At 37.2% G+C, this 25,244-nt stretch overlaps 2 protein-coding genes across 2 annotated transcripts; one reads left to right on the forward strand and one right to left on the reverse strand.

The window, feature by feature from the left end:
* Positions 1-457: 457 nt before the first annotated feature.
* LOC140935046 (uncharacterized) lies at positions 458-25,244 on the forward strand. The gene is made up of 5 exons (XM_073384581.1): positions 458-511; positions 13,652-14,046; positions 14,273-14,449; positions 16,500-16,624; positions 24,339-25,244. The coding sequence occupies exons 2-5, from the start codon at positions 13,794-13,796 to the stop codon at positions 24,534-24,536; spliced, it is 753 nt and encodes a 250-aa protein (XP_073240682.1). The 5' UTR covers positions 458-511; positions 13,652-13,793; the 3' UTR covers positions 24,537-25,244.
* LOC140932825 (uncharacterized) lies at positions 19,341-22,205 on the reverse strand. The gene is made up of 3 exons (XM_073382332.1): positions 21,962-22,205; positions 19,836-20,592; positions 19,341-19,413 (listed from the first exon to the last, which is right to left on the reverse strand). The coding sequence occupies exons 1-3, from the start codon at positions 22,203-22,205 to the stop codon at positions 19,341-19,343; spliced, it is 1,074 nt and encodes a 357-aa protein (XP_073238433.1).

A 25,244-nucleotide genomic window follows, 5' to 3' on the forward strand; every position in this document is an offset into this window, starting at 1 on the left:
TGCCGAAATTACGTTCTCTACTGACCGGCCCCCTCTCCACTCCCAAACCGTAAACCCAGCAAAATTAAAATTAAAGTATGTAATAGAAGGATGTAACAGGAAAAAATTAACGGTATCTCACAAGTCCCTTACTGTACAACCGAAATAGTAACATTACTCAAAGATCAAAATGTTTACTTCCGCGTATTCTCTTAGTATAATATCATCAAGTGACAGCTTATGGGTCCGTCATTAGTCCAAGATGGCTCATTGTCTCCTTCGCGCTCCTATCGTGCATTTTGTAAGTTTTTGTTAGGAAAGATACAAATGCTGCACATTCATACCGACCCCACCATAATAATAAATAGACAACCTTGAGATGAGCAGCCTTGTGATTGGATGAACCATAAAGCGTGTAGAAAAAAACAATTAAATCAGGTTAAGCATAAATGCTATTTATACCGTATTCAAGGAAGTAGGTGGGTTAGTAGAAGGACACACAAAAAGACTGCTTGTTGCTGGGGCGTTTTGGGTAAGTAAAAGACGGTCCTTTTACACCATAGTTAGGACGATAACATGTACGTAAATGTCATTAATATTGGTTCTTACGATCCTGTGCTAAGCGTCAATCATGAACAACTCAGTGATAAGTAGTAGTAAACAACTCTATCACGGTCTGTCTGTGATTTACCTTAACAATTTGGAATGGACTCTGGTTTTTCGTATTTGCATGTTGTTGATGTACAGCTTTTTAAAAAAAAATTTGTTGTTTCCAAGTTTTGTTAACCAGTGTTGGACAAATGTCTAGGTTTTTTCGTGTCTCGTAGCAGAACCTTGAGAGATATTAAGTGATGGTCAACATATACGTATATATCATTGATATTGTTTGAATATACGATCATATGCTAAGGCGTTAATCATGAACAACTCAGTGATAGGAAGCAGTAAACAACTCTATCACGGACTGACTGTGATTTACCTTGACAATTCGGAATTGACTCTGATCTTACCATATTCGCGCGATGTTAAATAATGTATGCCGGCTTTCCTAGCAAGTTTGATCTTTCCAAGCTCTGTTTTCCCTACGGCAGTGCGTGTTCCGCATTAAATGTCTGCTAAGAGTTTTAGAAGAGTAATAAGTTTAGTTAGGAAACTGGCATTTCTTAAAATCTAATGCTGAGTTCTATGCTAACTATAGTGCGAGGAAACGAAACTAAAATTTTCGACTCATCTTTAAGTCAGTTATCTGTAAGGAGTAATTAAAATGCGTAAAGGTGTGATCTGGCCTCACAAAAGGGAAAACAATAGAGAGATTGGCCTATTGTTAGTTTCACCCGCCTACTCCACGATGAAAAGTATTGGCGCGCGTTCATGGTAACCAATGAAAAAAAAACTCCTTTTCAGCATTTTAGAATAACAATAAGCGATATGACAGAGCTAAAAGCTTTCACCGACTGTAAGTAAATGTCCCGAGAACAATGGCCATTTCTCCCGATATGATAAACGCCTAATTTTGCGCGATCTAGCTACTGAAAATCCAACACTAGGAACTTTAAGTTTGGTGTTTAGCAAATAACCTCCGTAAAAAGTAAAAAATTCTGTGTGTTTGAATTCGACTAAAACGAAAAGATATTTCAAATCTTAAATTTTCAATAGCTGTGATAGATTATTTAATAAAAGCGTAATAAATGACTCAAATTATTCTTAAGTAGCGTCAGAATGCTGCTCAATATCATATTTGGATGCTAGGAAATTTTAGTGTATTTTCGTTCTTGCGATCTTAAAAACTAACCCGTTTTCTCACCACCTGTCTAAGTGCAACTTCATTTAAAATTTGGACTTTTACATGTACTGCGTTTTTGTGTATCTCTGATTAAAAAATATCGGTATGGCCTCTGAAAAACGGTATCGAAACACCTTAAGACAGTGAATTATCTTGGGAGTTTTATTTGCACAAGGGCAAAAGGGAAGTCGGTTTTTCAAGTTTTACAGATCGGAGAGAAAGATAGAGAATAATACAGATAACTAACATATTAATAACCTATTGTCGTTTTGCAGAGACCAGCACAAAAAAATAATAAAATGTAAAATACTCTTTTAGACCCCTTGTTTTCTCTAAAATTTTGTTGTTTTTGTTTTAGCCTAGTAAATTGTACATAACCGGCGTTACTAAGCCGAGCGCGAAGTGCCAGAGACAAACGTCTCCTCCGGATCCGTGCCTGACTAAACGACTCCTTTCTTCAGAATATTTTGGCTCCCGCTTAAGAGACTCAGTTGTTAATTTCACATCTGTGCCTGCAGATTACTCCCATAAAAGGTTATAAATTAGACCTTTCTATTCTGGGTAGATTCGCTTTTGTACATTTGTACCCATGCTGTGAGATGCCCCTCCAAGATTGGCAATCAAATTTGCGTTATCATGCTTTAAGGTCACTTATGGCTTTTGGTGTTTGCCGGAACGCTGTCTCTCAGAGATAAGGCCCAGTAACGAATACTGACTTTTACCATAGCAATTTTAATAGGGCTGCGACGGTTTCGTGCCCGTGTAAATATTTGCCGGTATTTAACGCTTTCTATTACTGGACCCCTCCCCATCACTCAGCCGTCAACCCATCACTAAAGATTAATCGTCCATGAATTTCAAAGACCGGATTTGTAAAGGACAACACATAAGAAGAATACCTTTCATTGATTTCGTGATTCTCATGCTTTGATCCTAGTTACTAGCGTAGTTACAATGTTTACCTGATTTTCTATTGGTTTTGTAATGAGATATTTCGGCGTCCCCACGCGGGTATAAAAGGCGCGTTAGCGTCCTTTTGGTCAGGAAAGTCAAGAAGTATTCGCGTCGTGACATCGTTTTTGTGGTTTTGTGTTAACCTTTGGTACAAGCGGGACCGATATGTTAGTGATTTCTTTTGTTTAGTTTCGTTCTTTAGTTTGTGGGCAAAAGTACACAAATGTTACTGTACAAGTGTACAGATTTAAGCTTAATTGATTTATAATTGTTTCCTGAGCGAAAGCGGATTTGAACGCCTGTTAGAGCAACGCCCACACTTTTGCTTTATAGTACAAAGATTAAGATCCGATTTATGGAATTATTGTCTAATTTTAGTTTATGTAGCCTTTAATTAGATTTTACCGTCTTGTTATCGACCTAATCGTTATAGAATCGCTTTATTACCGTTTTCGAGCTTTAGTTTGTTGATTACGCGATATTTGTCTTAGTATCGCTCGTTCGCCAAATTGATAGAGATTTTTTGTATTGCTATTTCAGTTTACGGTCAATCTTTGGTCTATAGATTAAACTGTTTAAAAGAAACAGTTTTCTTGGGAGACGGTAATCATGGATGAAAATTTAAATTGGAAATCTGAAATCTCACATGTCGCCAATAAAGTTTCTAAATGTACAGGAATTATTGCCAGTTTCTATTTATCTACGAAAACCTTGCGAACACTATATTTTTCTCTAGTCTATCCAAATTTTTTTTTTACTGCAACTTAGTTTGGTCCTCCACTTACAGAACTAACCTTATTCGTCTTGAGATTTTACAGAAACGGGTGATCAGAACTATAGCTAAAACCACGTTCGATGCACATACTGATCCAATCTCTCAAAATCTTGGTATCTTAAAATTTCATGATATATACTTAATACAACTAGGCTTATTCATGTACTCCTATCAAACCATACTCTACCTTTAAAATTTCATTGCAAATTTACTTTACAAAGTCAAATTCATTCGTATAATACAAGAAACTCGTGTAAATTTCGTCTGCCTTTCTGTCGTACTCGAACCAAACAATTTTCCGTTTTTTAAGGACCTAAATTTTACAACACCTTAAACACCAACATCATCAACGCTTCCTCACCTTTTAATATTCAACATTATTTGTAAACTTCCGTAATATTGATTAGTTTTATTTTCCACCTGATATTATTTTGTATCCGTCGCCGTAATGTTTATGCCATCTTCGAAAAATTGTAATTGAGGAGGCCTAACTAACATAAGCTCTATAGTTTCCTTTAGGCCTCCTCGCCATTTTTTCCTACATTTTTTTTGGCATTTCTTTGTAATTGTTGTAATCGTGTGGCAAATAAATAAATACAAATACAAATATAGATTTTGGTCTTTGGAATTTGGAATTAAATCACCGTTAACCGTCACCTTTGATTTTCTGTGGGTTTCGTGCTTTGCCGACCCGTTTAATAGTCCCTAACCTTACCTACTGCGACACACCCCTCGAAGTTTCGTTTCTCGTTTGTTTGTTTGGGTCGTCGCCAGCCACAGCATTCAAAGCACTTCCAATCCGTTTTTGGATTAACGTAAATGAAAAAGAATCCGTCTTTATCTTTAGGAATCAGGATTTTGATTTTCCTAAAGAAACGCTGTGAAATTCAGTAGTAACAAAACAGGATCATTTCTGCTATGATAGTTCTTTTTTTTATTTTTGTTGGAAATATATCTTTAAGTTTGTTCGTGTCTCGTGGCAGAGCCCCGTGAAAGATAGTTAGCCAAACTATATCCAGATGTTCAACGTCGACAAGATGAATATCTATATCTTATTCAAAGATGCGTATAGCAATGCGTTTAATTTCCACAACTCAACAGCACGATATGGAAAGCACTCTATTAGGTACCTGGGCCCCTACCTTTGGTCCAAAGTATATCCTCAAATGATCGACAGCGACCCTCGCTGGAGAATTTTATATGGAACACTTGACTTCTGTTATTGAGGGCACGTGCATCAATTGTAACTTATGTATTACTTAAGCACGTTTGCAATGAAATTTTATCACTTTTTAACTAAATAATTATACATTCTTGAATATTCTGAATATCCGTTTTTCTTGGAACTAAGCGATATTAATTAAATTTGTAAATAGTGCAGATTTTAGATTCTTATTATAGAACCTTTCCTGTCTTCAAAATGATTGTAAATTTTAAAATAGATTTTTAACACTCGTAGCATTTCTATTTAATTTTTTTGTTTTTCATTGGGAATAATCTTTGATTGTCCACAATTAGCTAAACACTCTGATACTTAAATAAAGTTCATTCATGCAATAGCAGATAAAAATTAAAGTATGTAATAGGTTGTAATAGGAGAAAATTGACTGTATCTCACAATACGTCCCTTTACTGTACAGTCGGAATGGCAACATGGACTAAAAGATCTGAGAATGTTCACTTCCGAGTATTGCTGGTTTGCACGTGACGTCACGGTGGCCATGTTGGTGGTCAAGAGGCAAAAGCATTTCTCTCCTCTGGGAACTAAGCTCTACTTCGAGAAAAATTCGATTGTATTGACACCAACATGGCCGCCTTGTAACGTGGTTGCAAACCAAGAATTCTCTATATATGATATCGTCAACTTATTTATTACATATATAGAGAGAGTAAGTAGAAGACGTTTATTTAACATCATGGTTCTCCACTGATGTCAAAACCTAGGACGATAGCATTTACACACGCCATTTTAAAATATTGGTTCCTAGAACTACCACTACCACAAAACATCGCGAAATAAACCAGTGATAGGTAACAACAGTATAAGCAACTCTATCTCCCTCTTAAAGTCTAACGCTGGTTTCTAAGTTATTAAGAAGAGTCTCTGAATGAGGATATTTTTGTTATTGAGACGACCCACTCTGAGTATTTCAATCCGAGTTATTTTTATTCCATGTCGCAATATCATTAGATAGTTTAACCAATCCTTTTTTTATGTATTTACTGTACTCCTTTTTTATTATAATCATATTTTGTGTAATTATCTTTGAAAAGCCTTTTTCAAGGAAAGATAATAAAGGATATATATATGTACGTATGTATCACGCTTCGTGCTTACCTTGAGGGCTCATTTCAAACAATTCTTGCTCCCTAATTTAATTAATACCTAGAAATTGTTAGCTAAATAAATATATATTTAGTTAAGTACGACACTGAATTGTCTAGGGTGATTATTCGCAGACTAAACGTAAAATGCACTTGCAGACGCGTTTCATTTTGTCTCTGTGATTGTTTTTGCCGATAAACGGCTTAGTATTAGGCCATATCTAGCCAAGCGCGAAGCGGCAGAGACAAAATAATGTCTCTTTCTTCACACTAGATTACAGTCAAACCAGGTGAAGCGTTCCCGTCGCTAACGAACTAATAAATTCATTAACGGAAAAATGATTTCGTTTGTTGATTCAATGTGCGGTGATTGGTGGATTTCGATCCCCGGCCTTTGTCAGTTTCTTTGCGTGTTTGCGGTCTGTCTCTTTTGGCTGTTATTTTGATTAAAGGCAATTAAAAACGCAATCGTAAACGGCAGGAAAAGGTAAGCAAATACGATTGAACTCAACAGACAAGAATAAAAAACAGGTAGATTTTGTTCATAAACCAAATCAACATTTAATTATTGACTCGAGGTCCAGTTTGACTGTTGGATTATTCATTTTATGAATGGATTATTGAATCAACAAACGAAATCATTTTTTCATGAATGAATTCATTAGTTTGCTATCGACGGGAACGCTTGACCTGGTTTGACTGTAAGTAACACCTTTATTATGTGAGCTAATTTTGTTTCCGTTTTAATGTTGGCTGCTTTATTGCACATTTGAGCCTGCAGATTATTCCTTTAAAAGGACCGTTTCTTCTCTAGTGTTTGAGGTGGATATGTTCTTATAATTGTAATTCAGCATTTTAAACGGACCCTCTTCGACTATCTCTTTATAAAATTGAAACTACAAAAAACTATTGTTAGATATAAAACGCTTTGTTCCCAAAGACAAATAAACTGTTTTATTTTCCAAGTGGCCAATGTCTATTAAGTCGTGCCTTGCTATGCTTCAAGGCCACTTATGGCTAAAGTTGGCGTTTGCAAACTTAACGTTGTTAATTTCATAAACACGACGGATTCTGATTTTTCCAAAGAGGCAATCCTAATAGGATGGTAAGGCTTTTGTGCCCTGATCCAAATATTTTACAGGAAGGCTATTTTCTAAATTGATCTCTTACCCCAACCCAGACCCTGAGAGGGTTTCGAATCCGAGTTTCCCAATTCAGATTTAGTCCATTGAATCGACGCCGAGTGGATTCAAAGGATTTTGAAGACGGTTTTTGCATTCACTTAAGTAAAATAAGAGAATTATTTTCTAGGTTTAAGTTTGCGGATTGTGATTCTCTCAAAGAGACACTGGCTGAGATTTGATCCACTAGTGAATGCACTCTGATCTGCGAATAGATTCTTTAGATTCAAAAGGCATTAATAATAATAATTATTACAAAAGTAAATTATAATTATTATAAAAAAAAATCTCCAAGAATCCTTTGAGGCAATTTTTAAGAGCCTTAATTATAACTTTGACAATTATGTACGTAGAAGACAGTCAGACCACAACAAGATAACATTTGCCATAAAATAGCTTCCCATGTCACATTTAAGGTAATGACGTCATCAGTCACATGACTATTTCCGAATTAGGTTTTTTTATTGCTGTGACAATATTTCATTAACGAGTTAAAACAAATAGCATATTTAAGGTTTTAGCAGTGTTTGGGGCATTTAAAAATAACCAGTTGACGTCCGGCATTTAAAATTTAAGAGGGTAATGAACATGAGCGAACTATAGTCGGGAGACTAGACAGAGGGCTGTAGAGAGTGAACCTTTTATCACTCGACCGAGAAAACTTGCGGGAAAGTAATGTTCTAAATTTTTTCATGACCAAAATAGGGACTTGACGTCATCAGTTCTAGTAACCTTTTTTTTTTTTTTCTTTTTTCAAATCTCTCTTTTTTACCTGTGTGGAGCATATAGCTAGTAACATAAAAAGCAAAGTTTAAAGGAGTATAAAAAATGCGGTATGTGTCATAGCGTATCTACCAGTATTTTTAGGAATAGTGGACACTGTTATCATTGCTCAGCTCAATCGTCGATTTTCACAAGTGATAATTTAATTCGAGAGGTAACTACTTTGAGATGGGACGTCTGAATCAACTAAATTCGACAGTTTCAAATCAAATACGACTTTGTCGAATCTGCGACTGAAACAGTCGGAAATTCGACTTAGGTTTAAAATTTGATTCAGAAGTCGCATTTCACATGTGGCGAATATAATGCATCAATTATAGAAACCCTTATCCATATTGGATAAAAATTTTTTTCTAGAGACTGGGAATATTTACAACAAAAATTAACGGAGTTAAATTCGGCACCATCAGATCCGACGTCTGAATCAACTGCCGTATTTAATTACTTTCATCGACTAAAATAGGTGTTCGCCACTCATAAGAAATTCCATGTTTGAAAGGGGCCTAACATGACATAAGTTTCAGCTCAGTGGTTTGCAGGCTGTTATTAAGTTGTTGTTTTCTTTTCAGTAAGAGCGATTCGTATCTTTCTCTTTTAAATCCATTTTATTAATCGGCTTGTGCCGCGACTTAAGAATGAGCTTTAATAGTTGATTTTACTTTCTCTTTGACATGATTTGTATGTCACTGGACATGATTTGCATATGAAAAAGAGGGATCAATTTTCATCTATCCATTTCAATAAAAGCAAATGAAATTACTTCCCACTATAGCGGGCAACCTCGAACCGTGACTTTCTCGTATGAAAAATATGCGGCACTTAAGAAAAACAAAAAAGCTAACCCTTTTTGATCAAATTATTTTAAGGTTTAAAGTCGAAGCTTTATATAGTCTAAAATAATTATAACTGGAGTTTTGAAAACCGGGTTAGCAAAAAAAATCAACTCATTCTACTACTTGGCAATTTAAAACGATAAAACTTCATTCAAAGGCCGCTCAAGAAATGAAAACAGGGGGAGATGGGGGGTGGTCTAACTTCTTAAGTGTTCAGTATAGCACAAAATAGCTTAAAGGGGCTATGTCACCCCACACGCATGCGCGAGCCAATGAAAACAAACTTGAAAAAGTCGGCCCGACTTTTTCAAGTTCTGTCGGAGATTTTGGAAGGCTGTTTTTATCTGTCTAAATCTCAGCCATCGTTCGATAGTTTAGCGAAGTTTTGTATTAAGAATCGTTCTATGGTGATTACAGAATAATTTTTTGGCGTTATTTTGAAATTGTTTGCCTATGGCATGTTTTTACCTGGATTTACTGTGTCCTCTTATCAGCGGCCGTTGTAACGGCAGAGTTAATGACGGCTACTCCACAATGAGTGATGGAATCTTTGATGGAATCTTCCCTATAGATCACAGAACAAATCTATTGAGTTATTTTAGAGGCTGCTGGCTCTTGGATTTTTCTTGTGCTCAAAGTATGTGGACTTATAATGAAGCGGCTATCGAGTTGGCGGCGGCCGTTTTTTGTAAACGATTACAAGAGCATGAGGCCATGAGTTTCGTGACGAAACTAAACTCCTGGCGAAGGAAACATCATAAAATTCGGCTAGATCCCTTCTTGTATTTATCTGGATTCACAGCAAAGATAAACACGACCGTATGCTCGTCCAGATTGTTCTCAACGGACTTGGAGAGGCATCTTAGTACGAGTTAGATCCTGTAAATGCCATGTTTTTGAACTGTTTGTGTTCGAGCATATTTTTGGAAAATAGCAGAGCTTACTTTCCCTTTTTATTAACGGACTGCTTATAGTGGATTTGTATCCCAATGATGCTTGGTTCTGTTTTTCTCGACGTCGCAGTGATTCGGCACGATCGAACAATTTTGCGCGATAATGTATGTTTCCCTAAGATCAAAACAAAGACTTGATGTCTCTTGTTCTATCAGCATCTAAATTATAAAATCACTAGCGACAGACAAGTGTAATTGTTAATGATTTGAAACAGTCTTGGTCTTTATCTTCGGTCTAGTGTCTTTTGTAGCTCGTTTGTAAAATACAACTTCGATTTATTTTGTTGAATAAGACTATGTTGTTGTTGAATTTTTGTTTGCGCTCTATTTTATAAATGGCATGCGTTTTTACTTCAAAACTACAAGTAAAATTGTCGTCACAATTTTATTCTTGATCTAGCATAACCAGAGAAGAAACGTTCCGTAAATTCTATCGAAATATCCCTTATCTAAACCCATTTCGCTTGTTAACCTCTCTAAATTCGGAGCCTTGGACGTGACAGAGAAGATGGAGAAAGTCACGCGTTAAAAACAATAGAATTTTGACAGTTGAAAGTAATTTGCATAACCTCAGAGCGCATGCTCTCCAGCTGACATAGCCCCTTTAAGGACACACTTCCTGGCTATAAGTTTAATAGTTTGAATGTTGATTGGATTCACTCCATTCAATTCGATTGTCACGTGACCTCTTAAGGCTATTTTTAACACAAAAAACTTTTTGGCAATATGGCACCACTTTTAATTACTTTCTGGAAGCTGCAATTATCGTCATAGTTATGAGACTAGTGGGTACATCATTTCTGTGTCCGGGCCTTTTAAGTTAATCTTTTAGACAGGGAAGAAATTCGAAAATCGTTTGATAAGGGGACTGGGTACTAGTGCAAAATTCCGTTTATTTACACTTGCCATAAATTATTTAACAAAGCCCGGGCACAGGTGTCTAGTCGTTCATCTAGGGACATGTTCGATTGCAATTTCTTTGATTGACTGCTGCTATAAAATGGTGCCATTTCTAATTTAAGTTTTCTTCGCGCAAAATGGCCTTTTAAGGTCACGTGACCTAATTTACATATCCTTTTACTCGGAATCGCATAAACTTTTGAGAGTCATTATTTGACTTAAGTTTTGTCGCTATAGGCCTTAATCCTCAAAAAATAGACCACCCCTCGACTTTTTGAGAGAAATTGAAAAATCACCAATGCCTCAATTTCCCTGAACGATTAAAAGCCTTTATCTAACTCCGGGAAGTGAGTTAGTAGTTACTAGAAGCATTTCAACGAGTCCAAATTTACGCAAATTTTATTAGAACACTTATTTTTTTGTTTTAATTAGTGATCTGACTCCGTGAAGTTTTAAACTGGTGTTATTTCAGTCTAGAAATTTTAAAGTTGAGTGAACTGCAGCGAAAACGTGCCTGGTTAACTTACATAACAACTTGAATAGTTAGCAAAACACCACTTTTTTTGCGGTCTGATAAACGACAGGGTTTCGCATGGAATGATTTCAAGAGAGAATGATTCTCTCTTGATGAATTTTTATTTATTTTAGATTAGTGTGCCCAATTAGTAGTAAGTATTATTATTATCATAAATTATTATTATTATTATTATTATTATTATTATTATTATTATTATCATTATCATTATCATTATCATTATTATTATTATTATTATCATTATTATCATTATCATTATTATTATTATTATCATTATTACTATGAATTTTAGATTAGTCTCCGGCGTCCCCAATTAGCTGTCTTATATTTTGTACAGCTAAATCAATACATTTTACTCTTAAATAAAGTTCTTATGCTATGTTATAAGGTTGGTGTTTCAAACTCAGGCAAATGGCGCAATATCTTTCTACCTGCATGCCTTGAGAGATCGTCGTCTGTGTAGAGTATAGAGACTTGAATGGAATACTACAGCAACGCCAGCCCGCGACAAAGCGTGACATAGTATATCAATTCCGCTTTTAAAGGCCCATTGCCAACCTTGATGCATTGCGCGCCGCGAACACAAATCCCGCGAATTTCGTGTTACTGACAGTTGTGAACGGGTTTTCTAAAGATTTGGTATCCGTTCGAACGGTTCAGGCTATCCGCTGGAAAAAAATTGTCATCCATTTGAACGGCACTGGTTATCCCTTCGAAACAGGAATTTCATCCCTCCGAACGACTATCCATTCGAGAAAAATTGTCATCCGTTCGCGTTCGAACTGCTCAGGCTGTCCGGTGGAAAAAAATTGTCATCCGTTCGAACGGCTCGAGCTATCCGTTCAAAACAATTGTCATCCGCGCTACTGTTCCAAACCACTTTCACCCGAGCTGTTAATTGCGACAAACGTGTCAAAAAATGTAAGCTTATATAAATAATTCTTATAATGAATTTTCACTGAACATTTTCTGCTGAATACTACCTTCTTTGCTTTCATAACATTCAATTATCTTTACAAGTTTTATTCAAGACTAAGGTATATCATTCAACAAATTTACCAGGGGCACCCAACGAATGTTTTCTTTAAAATTTCGGAGAAGCAAATATTGCCTAGAATTTTCTACGACTTGAGGACGGCTAAAAATTTCTAGATGACCGTTCCACTCATTAATTTTACAATTTTCGAAGCTTATCTAATAAATTCCCTACGATTTACTGAAGTTTAATTTTCGCATTTTACTTCCCAAGTTAGGCTATTTTTCATAGAAAAAAGGAAACCTAAAATTTGGATTCAAAAATGTGATAGAGGGAGGAATTAGAAAAGCTCTCACTTTCAGCAATATGTCAAATTTCATCTAGAATTTTGGGGAAAATAATACTTAAGTCCTTGTAATTTCGAAAAGATTCAAGTTCCCCTAGGATGACCTAACGATACAAATTTTACAGCGCCGCTCAGAATGTTTTTTCTAGAGATCTAAAAGTACTCTGGATAGGCTAAAAAGTGTTTTCAATGTATTAACGAGGAAACGAGCGTTGGGTGCTCCTGATTTACCGCCCGATGGAGATCTTGAGAGACGCTTGCCATGCAGTGCCAGGTTGGTATCAAACGATTGAAGGAAAGAAACAGCTTAGTTCGTTCCACGTGGACAGTTCATCTATATTCATGGTGTCGCCATGAATAAAAGAAATATCCCACATCAAGGCAACCTGTAATCGACAGTCTCTTTTACAAGTGTCAACGGACGGAAGGAAATGGAGGAGCTGATGCAGGAAAATGCATTTCCGAGGGTCTAATTTTAAAAATATTCTAGGGGGCGTTAGACACGTGGCCTTTGGCCATATTTTAGGATGCTACAGCTGAAATCTTTCATGTTACGCCTGCTTCAAAACTTAATGGCATAACTTGGCAAGCTATGTTGTCGTTTTACATATTATAGAGCGCTTTCACATGACGTCACGGTGGCCATATTGGCGTTCCAAAACAATGATCATGAAACGGCGGCCATATTGGTGTACCAAGAAAATCCTCTCGAAGTTTAACTTTTTTCTCATGTAAATGCTTTCTTTTGTTCCAATTTATTAGCACAGATGCAGGCCACTTGAGTGAAAGTGCTCTATAGTGACAAACCTAACAGTTAATGAAAGCTAACCATTTTGTGTCAGTGCTTAGCCCTAATCACTATTGTCAGTGTTTAACACTAATCACTATAGATGTCATAACCTAAGAGCACAGAAATAAAGAGATTATGTATCAAACGTTAGAAGACTTATTTCAAAAATAATTAATAAACGTGATTTCTAAAATGAGGTGGGGGCAGATGTAGTGAGAACTATTGCTAGTTATGTTTTAATCTTTTAAAAAGTATGTACTCGCTCATTTGGCACAGTCTTTCATCGTGACAGATGTTAAGTTCGGGGTGTGAAAAGGGCCTAAGAGCGGTCATTAAATTAAATCAGTACATTGCAGGAAATACGTTCCCTAATCTCCCTGCCACCCCCTCTAACCCAAAACGCTCAGGACTAGAATTCTGAAGCATCCCTATTGAGATTGGATCTACTTAAAGCCATCCCAGAAATTATCGTGCCAAAAGTTTGAAGTGGAGGAATACATTTTAACACTCACTGATTAAGGACTTTTTTTTTTCAAAGAAAAACCTCGACTAAGTGAAGGAGAGGCGGCCGCGGAACATCCTTATCCTTGCTGTTTCCTGGAAACGGATCTCCGAGTTCTTCTCTAAATTCGGGTGCACATCTGCATTTCCACTCAGTTTTATCGAAAACAGTTTATTCGATGGGGAACTGTCGTAGCAGGCAGAATAGAGTAGAAGCGATCTCGGACAGCGCTATGCGTTCTGACCGTGGCCACCCAACAGAAAACGATCGCGCCCTCAAGATAAACCCTGTGTCCATAAGGCTACGCCTACCCGGGTCCATTCTTCCTCACGAAGTTCAACCTGACACAAATTACCACAAGATTAAATTACGACAGTTTGCTTCAGCTGAAAACAATGCGGATTATAACGGAGCCTTCAGGGATACAACAGGTAGGTGTTCTTTGTGCTTTAATTTCCTATAATTTTTATAAGCCCCCGCTCTAGCTTGTATTGAAATAAATTCGATTTTTTTACGACAGTCCCCCTGTTTATAAGCCCTACTGAAACCCCTTACGAAGTTATATCACTATAGGGCTTATAAGCGGAAGTTAATGCGGTATTCTATTCATTTTATTATTATACATTGTACTGACTATCTGTCTTCTCATTGACTAAGAGCCTATAGCTATCAGTTTGGAAATCGGCAGCCCTGGGCCCCATCGACCATACGAAGTTGAATCACACAAGAATTATCGCATGTGGAGTATTTTTAGCAGGCAGAGTGATGGTTTGGTGCAGCTTGATCCAGCTGGCCACAATGTGCATTGTAACGGAGCCTTCAAAGATGAAACAGGTAGGTGTTCTTTGTGCTCTAATTTCTTTTTCTGGTTTTTTTTGTTTGTTTGTTTGTTTGATTTTTTTTTTTTTTGCGTTTTGGTAGTTTATCATGTACAATTCTTTACATACCTTGAAAGTTTGCTTATAAGCCCTCCAATTACAAGCCCCTTCCCCGGCGATAGGCCCATCTTCCTTTAAAAAAAAAAAAAAAAAAAATCCGGGTATAAGCCCCCGCTCTAGGTTGTATTGAAATAAATTCGATTTTTTACGACAGTCCCCCTGTTTATAAGCCCTCCTGAAACCCCTTAGAAAGTTATATCACTCTAGGGCTTATAAGCGGAAGTTAATGCGGTATTCTATTCATTTTATTATTATACATTGTACTGACTATCTCTCTCCTCATTGATTAAGAGCCTATAGCTATTTTGGAAATCAGCGCAACCAGCAGATTAGTTACTTATCTGCTAGCAGATAACTGACTAATCTAGCCTGTATGTTGCGCGCGTAATACATGATTTCCAATAACAATATCAATTTAAGTAGCTTACGGCGTTTTGTTTGTCGCTGTTTTCTTCGAAACAATGTATAATAAAACAACTATTAGATTCGGTTTTTGTGATATCCTAAATAATCAAGATCTCGGTAAAATACGTTGTGTCCTTCGAAAGACAACGGTAGGTATAGATTAAGGTACATTACTGCGCAGCAAAACACAGAGAGAAATTAAACTGTGTTTGCCCATTATGATGGGACATTAGAGGATTGTATTTGTGTCAAAGATTTTAGTGCCCATGCTTGCGCGATGATAAACGTAAGCGAGGTTGTATTCACGTTTGCTAACGTCTTTCCTTTTTTCCCTGTGACAGTTTTATGTTTTGGGGGGTCTATTTAACAATTATTCCACGAGGGCGCGTTGATATGAGATGATAGATAGCCAACGAGGCGCGTAGCGCCGAGTTGGCTATTATCATCTCATATCCAACAAGCGCGAGTGGAATAATTGTTTTATTAAAAACGCCCACAAAATCTCGTTGAATCTCCCCAACTAGAACAAAGCGGAGAAGACAGGGGACTTCCGCTATTCACATGTCACACGTCTATCAAAACTGTCAACGCGCGAACGGACTCGCCTGGACTGCATGAATGAAAAATCAAAACATTGTAGCGATGAACATTAGTTTTTTAAAAACTCATCGGGATTCTAGGATTTTACACGACCTGGCAGATAATGTGAAGGAAAAGAATTTTTAAGTGACAGCCGTCGAAATTACTGTGAATTTGGATTTTTGGAGCAGTTATGAAAGTAAGAACAACGGAGAAAAACTATTACCTCGGTGAAGTTGTTTGAAGCCACAAGCTGGTTTTGCTGAACGAGGAAAGAAGCTATACTGCCGCCTCGATTGTTGTAGTGAATGGCTGCACAGCCTGTATTTGTAGCTGGTTACTTGCAATTTATATTCTTGACGTCGGAGTTATCTATCGGCGAGTGACTCAATCGGCGAATGGCTTCGCGATCATGAAGAAACACTCCCGCAATTGTCTTCTTTCGCAGCTGGTCAGTGACCCGTAAAAAATCCTATGACTTTCATGGTGGAATTCGATTTCAATCGAGTTTTACAATCAGATCGGAACTTGAAGATAAAAACTTTCTCAAAATAGACATTATCTGTTTAGATGACAGTTTAAAGTATCGGATTATGGCGATTAAAACAAATGAAAACTTCATCCCGTTCTCCAACAGCGTGACTTTCAGAAAGCCTCGAGGGACGGACTTGGTAACCGCTACTGAATTGATACCAGGCTTCTGTCGTTCAAAGTCAAATGTCCCGACCCCGGTGTCGCTTCGCACGATCAAAAGCCGGACAGGGGGAATAGTCTCAGGCATCACATCTCCTCCCCTTGCCCGCACTCCCCCCCCACCCCCCCCCCCCCCCACACGGGATTTACATTGATAGGTGCATTAGCTACATGTTGGCTAGAGTGATCCTTCTCATTAAAAAAAAAAAACTCTATTCCCTCCCTTTTTGTTAAATCCACTAAATTCAGATTAATCTCTTTTTAATTAGCTGTGATAACTACAAGTGAAATCAATGAGGACTCTGTCAGTATACTCGTCAAGGACAAAAATAAACAACAGTACGTCTTGACGGCCCAGGCCGACTCAAACGACAATATCGAAATAGAGGCTGTGGTAAGGTTATTTGTGATTAATTAAACGCTTTCATTGGGTAGAGGGTTGGGTACTACTAATTTCCTGCATGTGACGTCTCCATGGAAGCACTTTCGACTTTCACGTTTTCCACAATGCATTTTTTCCCTACAAGATTTTGCTAAAGCATTGTTTTCAATTTCTGTTTGAGAAACTTAAAACCCCAATTGGGGAACACAAATTACCTTATGAGGGAAGTGAACGTTGCAGATTGGAAATGACTGCTGGTCTGATGTTGTGTTTTGCTGATTTGCTGATTTCCGTTTTAAATAGGGCAGGAATGACCACAGTGTTATACCGAGAATTTTGAATAATTTTCTCTCAAAACGAAGTTCATTCAGCACTAATTTCAAAAAAACAGATTACAGGTCCGGCGGAAGTAACCGACCAATAAACGAAAGGACTGGACCTAATTCATGATACCCGCTGTCGTTTCAGATGGAATAAGATATTTAAAAAGCGCGTGCAAAGATGGAATAGGATCGATGGGATAAAAGCATTGGCATGTGATATTCCAGTGACAAACAAAAGAATAAAATTTGCCGATGCGAGTAATCGCGGTCTAATTTGTTTATTCTCTGAAAACGATACGACAATTTTAGTTTTTCAAAATGCACAGTTTGAGTTTTGACAAGTTTTACGTCATTATTGCTTGCAATTTTTAGGCTCTGATTGGTCAAAATTTGACAGGTGAGTTCATGCAGAAAATTTATACAGCGTCTTGAAACTTGTTTACTTTGACAGCTGAAGCTGACAGAGTTTTTTGTCAACTTGTGATGTTTTTTACTGTCTTTTACCTCCTGCAAATAGAAAGAAAAACGTTCCGAAGAGTATTTAGTTACAATTTGGGTTGTAGAAAGAAAGCTTGGAACGATTTTCTTGACTCGAGTTCATTGGCTTTGAAAACAGTAAACACCAGGAAGCCGACTAACAGCTATAAGCTTAAGCTTAAAGACTCAGGATTTTTAGAGACGCTTTAAAATTGAAAATTGTTGTCTCTGTAAATGTTTCACCGAATTACATTTCTTTCATTGATTGTTAGTAGTCTCTTGTAATTTTAATCGCTTTGCCGTTTGTTTTCAGTCGTTCATAAACATCGCTTGCAGGAGTACTCAAAATGCCGCGCGTATCAAACGCTTTTTAAGATTACACATCGTTATAAAACCATTAAATAATAAAAAAAATAACACAATATGTTGAAGCGTAACTCTTTTAATGTTCACTGAAAATTTGGTGCTTGTCAAAAGTGAGAACCGGCTGGCCGTACAGGTGATTTTGGAAATTTTTTGAACGGTTTTGCTTAAAGCCCACGCGTGCTTCGTACGGTTCTGAATAGTGAATGAGTGCAATTCGTCTTTAAAAATTGTGAAATACTTCATTTTGTCTGAGGTCTGTATGACAAAAACAGCGCCTCAGTCATATTACTGTTTCACCTCAGATGTGATGTATAAAAAGTATGAAATGTTGGTTTACACGCACCCAGACTGTTGGCAAGATTTTGTTAAACTTGACGAACGCAAAAATTCAGCCTGATTTGTTTTCCAAGAATTCGCTTTCTAGGCCTAATCTACTGTGATCAAGAGCCATTATGGCTCTTAAATGTGATCGAAGATGATTGCTATTTTTTGGGTGTATATACACGGCTATCAATTCGATGTAAGATTTTTTTTTTTCACTCTAAAATCACTTAGCCTTAGCTTTCCCTAAAAAGTCACATATGTGCCGTTAAGTTAACTGATTCGTGGATTACAAGTTTATTGTTCGATTATAATCTAGGGGTTCCTTCCGGCAAGTGCCAACGAGGCAAATTCGATAACCTTTTGTGGGATGTGCCTAACGGTCCTTTGTGAATCGGTGGACAATTTTAGGGGTTTGAAATTGATTTGTCTATTATTAATAAAGCCAAAATAAGAATTAATACAGGAGATTGTAAAGGGACTGTAAAAGGGTGGGGTGGTACACCCTTATATTGCCTATACGGGAATGTGCCGCTGGACAGGGTATGGTTTTTGACCTCTCCGTCCCCTATTGTATTTTTACTCTACAGTAATTGGCAATAAATTCATAAATAGCTTTAAACACGACGGAGTTTTTTTTCGTTTATCCTAAACGGAGTATATAATTGGCAATGTTGACCTAAGAGGGTATGTATTTAAGGATATTTTTGTCCTAAACAGGGTCAGGGTTTCAAACCTCGGCGGTTCACCTATACCAAATTATTGGTTGAGTAACTCCCTGAGGGGTTTGAAACAACAACTTTGGTACATTCTAGGTTAACCTGGTCACAGAAGCTTAAAGCGTCTTTGGTAGCAAATCTTCACGGCAAATTTCATTTTATTTCAACGATAAACGTTAGGTAATCAATCCTTGAAAATTGAACTTGAACAAGTTAATAACAAGCTGTGTCTACTGTCTACACTTCAGCAGTGCTTTGTTTGAAATTATTGAAATCAATGTATTAAGTGCATATATGGTTGTTTTCTTTCATGGTATGAAACAACAAATACAACAATTGAATTTGTACAAACGAATTTTTTTTTTTAAAATTCGTAGTACGTCTCAGTAATAAATATCAAATTTTTATAACGTTCTTATAGATAGCAAAAAATGTAGGTAACAAAACTATGAACGCTTTGATTGTATTGGTCTGTTCACGAACTTAAATAACAGTTTCTTTTCCACTTTGTTTCACTAGAGTTCACATGTCATCTTTTTGAAATTCTTTAACTTTGTCCACAAAATGGTTGATTTGTTTAGTACCACAGTACTTCCTGTGGAAATTACAAGTTTAGTACTTCTCTGACAATGTTCCGTTGGGAGTTGTATTTCAATTTGACATCCTTTAGGCTCATAAGGGCATCTTCTATTTCATCTATGGTGCTGCTCATAATTGCTGTTGTATTCTTCAGGCTCCGGTTGTTCAAACGTTGGATAGCGCTATTCACCGGATATATCACTGTCCGGCGGATAAGTATTATGGAAATCAATTGCGTTATCCACTGGATAGAGATTTATCCGGTAAATAGCGTTATCCACTTTTCGAACAACTGGGCCCAGGAGGTTTTCGATTTCATTTGTAAATGCAGTGAGCCACAATTCCGATTCCTTGTGTTGAATACACAGTTTGACAGAGCCTTCCCGCCTGCAGTTGATGATCCTTTGTCGCACTTTGCAGTTTTGGCATCTCACTGACTCGCCTGACTCATTCCCAATTCGTTTTTTGCAAAGTTGGCATGCACTAAAAATGCTTAAACTGGCAACATATTTTAGTTGACTTGCAATGCAAGGACCCACTAATTTTTTGAGAGTTGTGGTTTCCTCACTGTAAGTTGTATTCCTGTTGGTGCTAAGGAATTTTGATCCTTGATAATACCGTAGTGTGAAGTTTTGAAAGTAATAGGCCTTGTTGCTTTTCAGTTGTGTAAATAACGGTTCCCATATGTGGAGTTCCATTGTGCCCGTTTCGTCTTCCAATATGCAGTCTTCTTTGACAGATAAAGCTTGACTGGATTTGGTTTCTATCTTGTTTGGCTCCTGGGCTCCCATTGACAGAGTTGCATGGACGTTGACTTTCTGATTGGGCGCCATTTCTTTCAGTTCTCGTAAAGAGACATCAGACGCTTCCTGTGATGTTAATTCGGAACGTTCTGACTTGACAAAATTTGGTACACAGGAGAATGGTACATCAGCATTTGCACACTGCGAAACATAGGATTGCTGGTTGAAAAGCCAGTCGTTGTCTTCATCATCTGGTATAAGAAGGTTCTTTAACAAGACGGGAGACTTGGTTTCTTGGAAGTTCTTGATCTTGGGATGTTTTGTTTTGTCAAATCCAACTACTCTTTGCACTTTAGTCGGTGAAACTTGCAGGTGAAAGTCAAACCAATCATGTCTGGACCTTGCAGCGGTTTTGACGGGGGATATTTTTTGGATGTACCCATACTTGTTTACTAAACGAAAGAAAAGCAAACAAATTCAGGATGCATGATCATCAATGTGCTTACGGTGACAGCAACAATAACCCTATTATCATCATTATAGTTAACACAATAACACATGCTATCTATCTTGACATAAGGAAATTCTTATCTTCATCGAATCATGAAACTTTTGCATGTTCAGTTTTGCCCACTCTTGTTGGTGAAGCTCTCCACAGTTACTTATTTTAAACTCAGATAAATACATTTTCTGGCTAGAAACTCCATTTTTCAGACTTGTTACTCCTTCAGTCATTACACTACTATCTGAATTTTTTTCTTGAGCCTGTATGCCCGCATGTACAACTTTTTTCTTTCCTTCACTTCACTAGATGTTTGTGAAGACCTTTTTCTTATTTCCTGTTTAGGTCGTTTAATGTTTTCATCTGCATAATATGTATCACTTGAGGAATTAATGCTTTGACTTTTCCGCTTCATTGTAAATTTAATTACTAAATCATTTCTTTGGTTTTCATTTCTTTTACGTATTTCTAATTTGCCCCTTTCGTTTAAGTCAAGTTCAGAATAAGTTTTAGCTCTGTACTTCTGCATGTATGCATTATTTTTTGCCTTGACTTCTGGCTGTTTTCTGTAACACTTCATATAGTTATTACATCTGACTCTGTTATCCTTTTTATAATTTGTGACTTTTTGGTCTAACTTCACTTCTTTCGTACTGCAAGAGTCTTTTGAAACTGATTTGCAAACAACTGGATTTATGGTGAAGCTATTACAGGTCTGATTTGCAAATTCATGTAAATTGATGTCTACAGACTCAGACTTTTGAAATATGGCAAAAAACCAGCCATCTGGATAACTATACAATACTTCTTGAAAGGATAAGAAACGCCTTACAGAAACACACAAATCATCAATATAGATCCAACCGCTCTCACTTTTTAGGCAACAGTAAAATGTCTATTTAAACACCTAACAATTCCTTTGAGGCAATATGAAACTCCTAAGGTTTCCATATCATGTGGAAAAAACATTTGAGTTATACAATCAGGTGACAATTCTATCATTAAAAAGGTTGGCAGGCATACAAAGTGTCGAAGTGAAGCAACACTTCCAGAATGATGTTGGCAGTAAACACAAAAAAGTCTATTGATGTTTGGCAGCATAGCTTCTGATACAGAACTTTCAAAACCACTCTGATTTATATGGCGATAGGTAATATACAAGACAAAAACATCTGTGGATTTGGCGATTTCCTGGTTACATTCTGAACAAATGGAATGATTGGTATGTTGAATAAGAAATAATGATTTTAAACCAAACGTTAATTCTCCAAATGTATTGATTTGGAATATGTCACTGAATACAGCATTATCTGACATACCTGTAAAAGAGGCACAGTGCTGTCTCATCCAGGCCCAAACGGGTTCTCGGACTGAATGTAACTGGTTGGAAAGGATTTCACCACTATTTACTTGCACACATGCGGTGTATAACATTTCAAAAAATTCATTACGTTCCACAGACTCAATAGCATCTTTAAAAATGTAACAGCTTAACTCCATAAAACAATCAACTGCACATGAGAATTTTCCTGCAAAATCAAGGCAGTAATTCCTCAAATGCATTTGCTCAACGGGGATGAATGAACGAGGCAATGACTGCGATATTTCTTTACCAAAACGTTCTTGTAAATGTGGTTTGGTTTGGGAAGATTTACGGGAGTTTGAATCCTTTGACAATGCTGGATTTTCATTGACCAAATGTGCTTCCTTGTTTGTTATTATGTAAGGATTAAAACTACCATTTGAAGCATACGGAATTCTTCTAGACACATATTTCCGTTTGTAATAGGTGACCGTATATAAGCACGGGCCACAACATCTAATTTTGTGTAATTGTAAATCGTCACTTAAACAAGAACGCGGAGGTTTAATTATGGAGCAACTGCTTCCACAAATAATGAGTGATACAATCAGCATGAAGCAGTAAACATGAAACATGACAAAGTTGGTATGCGACTGAACGCTCGCAGTGATCAAGCAATGGAAACCACGTGTTTGTCTTGATTTAATACGCGGCGCTGGCGTTTAAGGATTTTTTTCTGCTAAAAGATGCAAAAATAAATCACTTCGCTTCTCTTCTCGTAAGTCTTCAGAACGTCTCAGTCGACGAAAGAACACCTCGTTCGAAATTGACAGGCAAACACACAGGTGCGAACACGCTGGTTCAATGCGAATCGAGCTACGAAGAACACGCTGGTTCTAATACAAATTTGAAGTATAATCCTATTCCTTGATCAGCTACCGCTTAAAATTCAATTTACAAAGGAAAAGAGAGCACTGCAAACCCTGGTTCTGAATAGAGAATGTATAAAGCAAACACGCTGGCTCGAATGTAAGCCTGCGAAAAACAAGCTGGCTCTGACAAAAATTTGAGCGTAAAACCCTATTCCTTGATCAGCTGCTGCTTCAAACGCAATTTATAAAGCAAACCAAATCACTAATAGCCTTTTCAAACTAGAAATCGTATTAAAACTTGATCACCTGTCAGGTCATCGACCTTCTCCGATGGACAACGAACAGCTGCACACTGGACCACGCAATCTCAAACCACGAGTTATACATACAAGACCATGACGTCACTGCCCAAATATGGGGTCTTACTTACACCCAAATATGGTCAAAATGCAAATTTCAGAGGGTTACGCAGAATGTGATGGGTTTTGCCCACATTGCGCGGCGTTATAATCTGCCGCCGAGTCAACCTCGCTTATTAGCTCGGTTGCCTCGTTGGCAATTATAAATTTATTAATGGGAGCTTCGCTTTTAGCCCTGGCTAAATCTACTATTTATTATTATTAGACTGAAGCGTTAGTATATAAGTCATTCTTTTCCCCCTCCCAGCTTCCCTCCCCACACCCCCCCCCCCCCCCCCCCCCCCGCCCAAAAAACAAAAACAAAAACAAAAACAAAACCAATAATTAAGTAATTAAGTAAGCAAGAAAGTTATGTACTTTGTATGATAAGGCGAAGGAATTTAGTGGGTCCATTTTAATATAATTTTTAGACTGAAGCGTTAGTATATAACTCCTTCCCCCTCCCAGCTTCCCTCCTCCCCCCACTCCCCCCCCCCAAAAAAAAACAAAACAAAAATGAGGCTGACTATCATCTGAAGAATTAAGGAGATTTGCGAGCGTGTTGGGGCCTCGGCGGATAACACCCTCCGAGATCTCCACATAATTCTTCAGATGGTACGGAGGCCGAATTCAATAATTGTTTTATTATTCATTAAAAATAATTCCTAGTTTGAAAACAAGCTACAACTTGCTTACCTCTATCGATGCTAAATTCATCTTTGATAGTGCATGTTTATCGGCAAGTTTAGGAGATACAGGGTCGTTGTTCCGTTCTGCAATCTCTTCTTGCTGTTCTTGCCGTTTTGAGGCAATAGTTCGCCTATTTCTTCCTCGTGAAACGAGTGAAATGTTCCGCCATTTTGTATTCAGTATCAGAACAACTCAAACTTAATTTTGCTGCACCATTGACGTCATCAGTTTTATTTACTGTATAGTCCCAAAGCAAGTAATCACCACCAAAAGAACAACTGCACCCCTAGCCTCCCCAACACATAAAAACAACTGGCTAATCAAAGAAAAACTTCCGGGACATTTTCGTAATCCTATAACGGAAAGCGAAGCTGTGTGTATACTTATGTCATTTTATAATATTTTAATATTTTAATATTTGTCTATATTATAGAAAACTTCATCTGACTCAACATATCCTGACGAAGCACAATTTGTACCTTACCAGTATTGGGGTTATACGTTTTTCGAGAGCAAGCGCTACAAACAAAAGTACTTGAGTTCTGAGAGCAATGGCAACATGACATTGGTGGCCATAGCAAATCGAGATTATCCAAATCCACAAGCGCTGTTCATTCTGAACCAAGTTTAAACCTCACTGAAAAAGTATCCTAGGATAGAACTGCTCAAAATTGCTTTTTTGCACCAGAGAAATATCTCAAAAGTAATAAATTGTTAGTTGCTACTTCCAGACCTTTGATTAAAAAAAAGTTTCCGCGGGCGAATTACGGTTTTAAACGTAAAATGCATAAAAGCGAACGTATAGTTTGATTGTCAGGCAACCACTAGCCACAAAAAGCATGAGAAATACCACTAGAAGCACCTTGGCCCAATAACGAATACCGCAAATTTTACGAAAAAGTTTTACCCCGCAGACAGTCCCCGACTTAAGAGGGCTATTTCTGTAAAATTTACAAGAGGCCATTGGGATGGAGACAGGACAACACTGGAAGCCAAAAAGAAAAAAAACAAACAAGCAACAAAGAAACAAAGACATAAATGAAGCCAGCTTTATGGTATTCTCGATTGCATTATCTTTTAAGCATTTGAGTCATAGAAGCCCTGGAGACACAATCGCAGTTTAATCCGGAAAGAACGCACTCAGACAATTAACGAAGTTAGCAAAAATGCATTTTACAAATTATTCCGCCTGCTAGGTTTCTTATTTACAAATTAGCAATCGCACCTTAAGTGAGAATAAATAGTTAGCCCAAAGGAAACCCAGAGCGTTTGTAATTCGGTAGTAAATGTAAAGGTTTATGTATTAATGGGAATCCTAAATAAACGTTTAAGTATCTTA

This window comes from Porites lutea, chromosome 4, assembly GCF_958299795.1.
Source record: "Porites lutea chromosome 4, jaPorLute2.1, whole genome shotgun sequence".
Taxonomy (NCBI): Eukaryota; Metazoa; Cnidaria; class Anthozoa; order Scleractinia; family Poritidae; genus Porites; species Porites lutea.